The sequence below is a fragment of the Cervus elaphus genome, chromosome 25 (genome assembly GCF_910594005.1).
Source record: "Cervus elaphus chromosome 25, mCerEla1.1, whole genome shotgun sequence".
Classification (NCBI taxonomy): Eukaryota; Metazoa; Chordata; class Mammalia; order Artiodactyla; family Cervidae; genus Cervus; species Cervus elaphus.
The window spans coordinates 28687577-28697781 of record NC_057839.1 but is presented as its reverse complement, the minus strand read 5'-3'; the positions used below and the strand labels follow the sequence as shown (position 1 = coordinate 28697781).

General features: G+C 38.1%; 1 protein-coding gene across 1 annotated transcript; it reads right to left on the bottom strand.

The window, feature by feature from the left end:
* Window positions 1–207: 207 nt before the first annotated feature.
* MOCS2 (molybdenum cofactor synthesis 2) lies at window positions 208–9353 on the bottom strand. Its single transcript, XM_043887221.1, has 6 exons — window positions 9232–9353; window positions 7902–8046; window positions 5455–5582; window positions 4695–4845; window positions 3243–3366; window positions 208–1387 (listed from the first exon to the last, which is right to left on the bottom strand). The coding sequence occupies exons 2-6, from the start codon at window positions 7997–7999 to the stop codon at window positions 1319–1321; spliced, it is 570 nt and encodes a 189-aa protein (XP_043743156.1). The 5' UTR covers window positions 8000–8046; window positions 9232–9353; the 3' UTR covers window positions 208–1318.
* Between the last annotated feature and the right edge of the window lie 852 nt (window positions 9354–10205).

Here is a 10205-nt window from a genome sequence, read left to right as displayed (position 1 = left end):
CAAAATCTTCCAATAACTTATAATGGAATATAATCTGCAAAATAACCCCAGATCATTATGCTGTACACCTAAAACTAACCAAATATTGCAAATCACACTTCAGTTTAAAAAAAAAAAAAAAGAACTATGTGGAAATTATATCCTAAGATCTATCAAGGTAGTATATGGGTCAACCAAACAAAAACTGGACCATTATTTAGAATAAGATTTTGCAGAAAACATAACTTTATTAATGACTTCACTAACAACAACACTGCTTAAGCTAAAAAGATATCTGAAAATGCTTTACTAAATAATCACATAATTTTCCTTCTTAAATTGGTTGTGAGTACAATCTTATAACTAACATTAAAACACAAATCACCATTGCTAGTTTGTCTTGTTTGACAATTTTATGCTCATTTATATACTGATACAATACAAATAACAAAATACAGTAAGCATTATGATAAGATTATACTAGATTCTGAAATAGAAGAAATCCTCATATTATGAAATATCTTAGGTATCATCAGGCTACCCCAGTGGCTCGGTGGTAAGGAACCTGCCTCCCAATGCAGGAGATGTGGGTTCAATCCCTGGGACGGGAAGAGTCCCTGGAGAAGGAAATGGCAACCCACTCAAGTGTACTTATCTGGGAAATCCCATGGACAGAGAAGCCTGGTGGGCTACAGCTGATAGGGTCTCAAAGAGTTGGACACAAATGAAGTGACTGAGCATGCATGCATCATCACTGAGTTTTTAAAAACAAGAAAATATTGCTTTAAACCTTTAAAATCATGTTTCTTTACTTATTTTTAAAATACATAAATTCTAAAAATATATCAAGAGTATCTGATAAGGACTTTTTATAACTTTCAGTTCTGCCAACATTCCCAAAATGCATCCCTGACAACAATATCGCTGGGCATAGGGGCAGGGGGGTGGGGACAGGGTGCCGGGGGCAGGAGGGAGACGGGGGGGGGGGGGGGGGCATCCTGAGCTAGTCACTGATGAGGGGCGACCCCTCAGTGTGAGTCAAATTACAACTGGGACTCACTCACAGAACTGTTTGTCCACCACAGGCATCATTCCTCGCATTCAAATCATTCTTCCATTTTCCCCCTAAAGTCTTTCTTTCCTCTGTCTCTAGTTCCCATATAAGCCCTCGTCCTAAACACTCATTTATTTTGCTTTCTTTTCTCCTCTCTTTTGTTCCACTGGTATAACATAAGAGATCAGCTTCATTAAACCATCTTCTAGAGAAGAAGAATGGAAATATGATCAAAGATAAGAATTTACCAAGTTTAAATTTTAGGGCTCTAAAAACCTAAGTGGCTTAATCACTGGTTGTCCAAAAGCATTCTTTGTTTCTTTTCCAAGATGATGATGATTCTTCATAGATTTCCTAAAAAAACAGAACCATAACCAGAATTCAAAAGAGAGCATTTTAATAAATGCAAATACACTGGAATGAACAAATGAATATCACAACTATTTAAATGTGCTCTTCTTTTAACAATCCAATGGACATTTGCATAAGGCATTGAGAGCAAAAACATAAACAAACATGCTTCCTACACTCAAAGATTCAGTCCAGTAGGAGAAACAACAGACAAGAAGCCTTAACAAGGCAAGGTGCCAACATCGAAAGGAATAAACTACTAATTCTACTTGGGACTATGATGGGCAATAGCCTGGGCAAGGTTTTGTAGGGAAGATGGAAGGTCTTTAAATATTTTGTTCTATCAGGCACACCTACTACCTTCCACATTTCTAAACATGCTTTTCCAAAGGCAGAAGGGGTGTTTCCATTAGCTTTGAAATTAAAGAGACCACCACAGAGGTACCTAAACAGGTCTGAGTTACAGGTAGGTGACCACGGCTCTGTAAGTGCCTGCCCTACCCACCCGCCCACCACTTGCCTACATCACAGATAATCTCAAAGCACAGGCTGGAACCAGAACCAGACTAGAATTTAGACAATTTGGGGACAGAAGAGGAATAAGAATATATCACTTTCTCTTCTCTAATTGGATTCTATGGGGTTGGCCACAGAGTTCAGGTTTTTCCATTTTATGGACACCCTCTCACCTTCTACAGAGAAGCAAACAGAAAGCCCAGCTAGTCCTCAATATCCCATCTCCTGCTCTCTCATCTACTGTGTCAGCTGGCTGGCTATTCTTTCCTCCTAGGTAAAGAAAGCTCTTTCAGCCAGGCTCACAATTCATTCTGGAACGCTCTTTCTACCTTGCTCTCTCCAGAGGCCTGTCTCATGGTCTATCAAAATGGTGGCAGCCTTGCTCACAGCCAAGCAACCAGATACCTGAGCTTCACTAAGACAAAATTCTTTTCACACATGCTATCTTCTAGTTCTTAAGTATCCCCTTATAACAATGGGTTTCAGTTTTGATTCAGAAAATATGGGTCACTAAATTTCATAAGCGCTGGTTCAGAGTCCAATTAGCTCATCTCAGCACTGACTGAAGCAGGAGGCTCCTAGGAAGGACTCGCCCTCTGGTCCTTCACCCTGAGCCCTGATCTACTGGGCAGTGAATGCATTCCTCAGCTTTGCGATCAGCCACAATGCCATGGGCAATTCGAGGCTCTCAAGTGTAAATACATGTGTCTAAGAGTTCTGAATGGTCCCACTGTTGAGGTAACTAAACCAGGGGAGAAATCAGGGAGCTGGGCCTTTTCATCTCTTCAGGATGCTCTAAGATGGGCTTGATGTATGGACCAAAAACAAGCTAGACTTTCAAACTTAGGTTTTTAAATCCACTCTGCATTTTCTCCACAGAGGCAATATCCCTTTCCGCCCCCCCCCCCCCCCCCCCCGAAATGAAGGCTTTCTAGGAGAAGGTTCTTTTGCCTTGAGAAATCTCTATTTTAGCCATTGCCTAAATAGCCATGCATGATTCCTGCTCTCCAAAGGAAAGACCCTCTAACTCAAGGGAATTCAATTCCAAGGGATACTACTGCATATATGAGCCACTGGAACATTCCAGACTAGGAATTCTAACTGTTACCACTTGCTGAGGTCTTCTCCCAGTCATGCATTATTTGAGGCATGTATTTTTCATGCTTGGAAAGAAGATTATTACATAAACACCCTATGTCATAGATAAAACAAGATTCTATAAAGTCAGGGAAGGCCCATAAATATAAATACTCTATGTATTCTTTTCCTTTGTTCTTTAATTTAAAAATTTCTAAGAAAAAAATCATGTCCAGAGAGAAAGGTAGGTATTTTCCTAACTTACCTTTTTCCATATGGGCACCCTGGCTTTTAAAGCATCAATGGCATAGCTCACAGCTTCAAGGGATGCAGCCCTATGGGCTGAGGACACAGCAATGATAACGCTTGCTTCTGTCACTGGAACCAAGCTTTAACAAGATGAAGACAAAAATTCATCATCTCCTCTGAAGCTGCATGTTAAAGAATCAACACATGGGAAAAAAAAAAAAATTCCACTGAAATCCAGCAAAATTCCTAGAACTAAATATCTGAGCATCAGTGGTAAAGAATGGTAAAGGCTCAGTGGTAAAGAAACTGCTTGCCAAAGTAGGAGACACAGGAGAAGAGGGGTTCAATTCCTGGGTTGGGAAGATCCCCTGGAACAGGAAATGGCAAACCACTCCAGTATTCTTGCCTGGAGAATCCCCACGGACAGAGGAGCCTGGTGGGCTACAGTCCACGGGGTCGCAAAGAGTCAGATCCAACTGAAGCCACCTAGCACAGCACACAGAACTAAATATTCAGAATTTTACCCGAACACCCCATTTAGTTAGAAAACAGGAGTTCATCTCAGTTGCATTTAGCAGAAGCCAAAGCTGTGACCAATTTGTTAGCATGTATCCACTCCATTTATTTGATGGGCACCAAGAAAGGGACCTCACTGATTCAACAAGTATCTCACTCAAACAAACAAGGCACAGTGTCAGGTAATGTCTAGAAATACAAAGTAATCGCATGATCAATATAACATAGAATTTAAAATATTAAATAGCAATAAACAGTAAATAACAGAATTGATAACATTATTAAAAAACATAGCTGTCAATGACAAAGTAATAACTAATAGATGATAGATTTAGTCCCATTGCTGGGTTCTTTACAAAACCTGGAATTCCACTCTTCTTAGAGATACAAAAAGATAAACTAATTTCATGACCTCAAGAGGCTTTCACATCAAAAAATCTCAGACTGTCATATAAACAAAGTCCAGACTACAAAACCGTTCTTTAAGTGTCTCCTGGCCTTTAGCACACAACAGCACAGGCTGCTGGGCACAGAGCCTACGAGTCTTACACATTTGGACTTTGTTACAGCATCAGCTACTCTCCAAATGCTGGGAGGGACTGGGGCAGGAGGAGAAGGGGACGACAGAGGATGAGATGGTTGGATGGCATCACCGACTCGATGGACAGGGGTTTGAGTAAACTCCAGGAGTTGGTGATGGACAGGGAGGCCTGGCCTGCTGGGATTCATGGGGTCACAAAGAGTCCTAGAGGACTAAGCGACTCAACTGAACTGAACTCTCCAAATGTTACAATATAACAAGCAGCCCTTAAAGGCACAGTCCGCCAGAATGATACATGAACCTCCCTCTCAGGGTAATACAGGATGCCAGTGAAAGATCTCAGAATCAGAATTAGTACAAAGGTGGAAAACAACTACACTTAAACTTTTAAATTGATAAAGGAAATCATACCCAAGTCGATGAAACACTGCTATGTGTTTGACTGGCCATTTCTGTCTAATGTCACTACAAATTTTTCTGATCTCATTTTCTGCCATTGGTAGATATGCTTCATACTCTAAGCTAATGACTTTTTTCCCTTCGAAATTATTCCTTGTAGTCCCTAAAAAAAAAAAAAAAAAAAAAAAAATTACAAAATAAGGCTTCTCCTTACAATTGAAATAGCCACACTAATTTAAAAAAAGCAGGGGGAGGGGGTTATTTTTGAATAGCACACCAGTTTGTGTAAAAATTACTTTGAAATTTTCTAAACATAAAGACTTGATTAGAAAATCAAAACATAATTATCACAAAGATGAAGAAATAAAATGACACTGATTAGCCAGGTTTACTGAAAACACTAAAAAGACAAACCAGTATATCTCCCCTTTCTAAGAATTAAGATTCGACACTTAAAAGGAAAACATCATGTTCCCAGGATTATCATTAAGTTATTATCGTCACCATTTTTTCCCTTCAATATCTGGAAACACAGAATTCTCTATTAATAATGACTTTTATTCTACTTTTCTTTTTTTTGCCTTTAAACATAGGTTAATTTAAAGATTACTAAAGCAAACAAGAACTAAAAATTTCTAGTCACCACCATAGGTAATCTCGGCTTACTGCTCAGGATCTTAAAATCCTGACTATTAACACTTGAATAGAAGAAACAGTTGCTAACTTCAACCATCTCGTACAGTCAATATACGCTATGAAAATTAAAACTCACCTACAAATAGGGATATTGCGCCACAGAGTGGAGAAATCACCAGCTGTGAGGCTTCATCTACTGAAAGTTTCTCAGGTGTGAATTTTATTATATCTTTAGATTTCTCTTCAACTTCATTCATATCTTTTCTAGAAATAAGATATTACTAAACCTTAATATGGAGAAGGAAATGGCAACCCACTCCAGTATTCTTGCCTAGAGAATCCCGTGGACAGAGGAGCCTGGTGGGCTGCTATCCAGAGGGTCGCATAGAGTCAGGCACTACTGAAGCAACTCAGTATGCATAGCAAACCTTAATATAGGTACTAGAGTCAAAACACCCAATTTATCGGCTGTATTTCAATTTATATTTTTTTCTATATTAGATATGTTGAGTCACTCAGTCATGTCCAACTCTTTGTGACTCTTAGATGTTAGGAGGCATGATTTGAAATCTGATGATAAAAATAAGTATAAAATTTTAGCTGGACTCAGTAATTTACAAATACCCCTAATGAATCAAGCATGTTATAAGAAGTTTACCATTAACATCATCACTTAAAAGGTAATCTATCTCATAGGCTGAAATATCCCCCATTCTAGAACTGCTACTCTTACCTCCTTCATCCACAGGCTTATCACCTCTAAACCACTACGTTACCAAGCAGTACACTCAGTACTGGCTTTTTTTTATCCAAAAAGGAGAGCAAGCAGAAATGATGGCGACTCCACAGGAACTGGGTTCATTTCATAATCAGGCACAACCCAGTTAAGTAACTGAGGAAACAAGGGAATGAACTGAAGGCCTATTCATCAGATGCTATAGGTCCTTTGCCATATATTTCATTTCATCCATCAAGGATCTATTACATACTTACTAAATTTCAGAGATTGGATATAGGCCAGGGGACAAAAGACCTGGCTCCTGCACTCAGGGCACTTATGCTGGAGGAGGAACAAAGCAATAAATAGGAATTACAAACAGGGATAACTTATGGAAACAAACAGGGTTCTGAGACATAGCGTGGGGGCTGGGGAAGAGGTATTTATGAGGGTATTTATGATCATACTACTGAAGAGAAAAAAAAAAACCAAACTACTGGATTATTCTGATGCTACCAGATTTCAGGACGTTTCAACCTCCTACACATGCCAGCTGAGTTTTTTCCACTTTTTCTTGCAATATGATACAGGTAATCCAAACATCTATGAACTTCAGACCACACTGAGTTCCCATAACTTGATTCTGTAAGAATACAGATTCTAAAACTGCATTTAAGAAATCTTGCCAAACACACTCAAATAATACACACTGCTGCTGAGTATCTTCCTAGTCTTCTCAAAGGACAGCTCTAATCATCACATACACACACACACACACACCCACCCCTTCAATGGCAGGCCATTGTTTTCTGAATAAATTCCAAACTCAAAAAGTAGCATTCTTCTATAACCATGGTGGTGATATGGTGGCCACAGTTTTCAAATAAAATTGAGATACATATCTAACAAAGAATTGTATTTTTTCTAAATAGAAGATCTTGCCAGGTGACTTGCTTTGCAGTATTTATTCTTCACTTTCTGGGGGACTGCCCTCCAGGAGAGTGGAGAGAAAAAATGATCGAAAAGAAATAGACATCCACGGCTTGTTCTTTTCTTTAATGCAACCAAAGTTTTGCCGTCTAGGATGATACTAACTCTTGACTTTGAAATAAAACCACTATCAAATTAAGAAAGTTTTTTTTCATTCCTAACTTACAATTAGGGATGACTATTAATTTCTACATTATTTATTTCTCAGTTCACAAATTAAGGCTCATTCTGCTTGCCTCTCCACATTATACTAAGCAAGCTTCTTACACATTATCATACTGAGACATGGACTACATTTTTATGTCGTGGAAAGATGACATGGGTCCTAGAGCCACTTGCAATACAATTATAACAATAAAGTTGTCTTTATATACCTGGAAAATGGCAAGGTTTTTTTTTCCCTTAGGAAGAGAAATATTCTTACTTTTCAGCTACGCAATTTTTCTACATTTCTCTGTACTGAGGAAAGCTATTATCCAGTATTAATAAACATTATTTGTGGAAAAGTACCCAGAAAGTCCAATAATCTGACTTCAAATGTTGGCTCTGCCACTTATTGTCATGTGATCATGACAAGTTTTTTTAACTTCTTGGAATTTCAGTTTTCCCTTCTTCAAAATAGGAATATTAAAACACCAGTGTCTGGCACTGTGCCCAACACAAAATAAAAGCTCAACTGAATCATGTTAAATCAGTAGAGTGAACATACCAAAATGACATTCAACTGCAAAGATGACAGGCATTTGTAAGTCCACCTGCACCAATGAAGAGCTGGTGCAGGCAGTCTTACAGAGTATAAAGTAAACAATACACAGGTTATTATCTGTATGATTCTGCTCCACAACACTGGTTAAGAAAGAAACTCTCTCACATACCCAGGTGGCTCAAAAGTACTACCCTCCACTAATGGGAGGGATAATGGCAATTTCATCTCCTGATTGAAGCAGGAGGAGCTGATCTCCAAGCTCGACATATTCTTGACGAACAGCAAATATCACCTGATTTCTGACATCAGCCAATCTGAAGGGCAAAAAGTATAATTAGACCCATCAATGCTGTTAGATCCTAAATCTCCTCAGCTGCAATTAAAATTACATAAATACTATTTTATGAAGCATCCTCTACAAAATGACTAATTAAACTCACTCATATTTTGCAAAGAAAGTATATATCCACTGAAGAACATACTTATTCACCATGAAGAACGGAGTAAATTGCTAACAACTCTTTACTGGATGTTGGGTGTCTTAGTCAATTAAAGAAACAAAACAAACAAACAAAAAAACCACACTAAACTGGAGACAACATTCAGACCAAGTAAAAAAAAAAAAGAAACATTTATCAGTGCATGCCCTCCCCAGGAGCTTTCCATCTAAGGAAACAAGTATATTAAGTATACCCTGTAAGGTTCCAAAATACCAAGTGCCTCTGCCAGGTATTGATACAAGGTTAAAGGTAAAGTAGGACAGAGGCCCAACCACTTCCATTGATTATCAGGGCACTTTAAGAACTTAAAAAGATATGAAATCAAGAAGGAATAGTTTTCTTTTGGAACATACATTGTGGACTGTCTGCTACACAGCACTAAAGCTTCAAGTTAAACATCCACAAGGATTCAAGTGACACTTAGTATTCCTGGAACACATTCAGGTAAGCCAATTTTATGTTTTGTTCCAAAGAAGACTCATCTGAGGTAGGAACAAGAGCAGTAAAATTAGACAAGTTTCAAGAGCCAGAAAAAAATAAATCAAATATTGCAAAAATGCAAATTCAGCAGCAGCTGACGTTTCTTAGCTTTCATTTTTCTTTCAATCTTAAAAATTTCTATCTTGAGCTCTCTAAAGAAGGGGTGGGACATAAAAATTTAAAGCACACATTTTAACAGAATTTGTAACAATTTCATTTAATGCTATAAAAATACAAAATCTAAATTTTCAGTATTTTGTAAATTATAAAAGCTAATATAGTCATGTCTCTTTGGGAGTATCCCAGCTCACTGTGTTTTTTAAGTAAAATATCAAACCTTTCTTAAGAATCTGTTTATTTTTAAATACTATAATCTAAGTTTTCAGAAAAAATACAGCTAATGATACTTTTAACATTAAACATAGAAATCAACATTAACTTCTTACTTTTATCATTTACTCATGCATTTTTAAATATAAAAAAGTGCTTATCATATACATTCTACAAATTTTTAAGTACCCTGGATGGCGTGTTTCTATCTCATTCCACAGCTGCAATGCTTTTATTTCTTGCGGCACAGAAATGGTCTCTGAGCGAATTCCTGCTATTTCAGCACTTTTTGCAAAATACAACACTTCCACCTGAAAAGAAAGAAAACGTATTTAACAGTAACAATTCATAGCCCTTTCCTGACTCTCAACGCGGGGTTTTGTTTTCCAAATGCATTAATCAAAGACACTTTTCATAAGTTAGAGAAAATTAAAGTGCCCATAAAAATTTCAGTATATCCACAAACTCAAATTTTGAAAAAAATTTAGGCTTTAAGTACAATTTAGGCTAACTTCCAGATGCTTTTTAGTTTTATAAATATACGCATGGCACGACTAAACCTCTAACAACATCTTCTTAGAAACCATGAAGTTGGCCTTTAATTTACATAAAATTATAGCACCTTTTATAAACACTTAGGCAGTGAACAAATGTCTGAGTCAAGAGATGACTTACACAAATAAATGACCAAATAGGTGAAAGACACGTCTTTCACGGTTGTCATATGACCTTCGATTCCAGTTTACATTACATTGAACCCAGCTGTCCGGGATTATGTTACGAAACATACAAACCCTGATAGTTACAAACGCAGGTGGGTCTGAAACACAGGATAAACTGGTATTCCCCAGGACAAACCTATGTAAGACAGCCTGGTATCCAAGGGATCCGACCAAGTAAAATAACCCACCTGTCACTCGGAGCAAATCATTCTCTACGAAACAAGCGTTCGCGAGTGCTAAGCATACGACTCTGCGACCCTATGGACTGCAGCCCACCAGGCTCCTCTGTCCATGGGATTCTCCAGACAAGAATACTGGAGTGGGTTGCCGTGCCCTTCTCCAGGGGATCTTTCCGACTCAGGGGTCGAACCCGCATCTCTTGAGGCTCCTGCATTGCAGGTGGATTTTTTTTTTTTTTTTAAACCGCTGAGTCACTAGGGA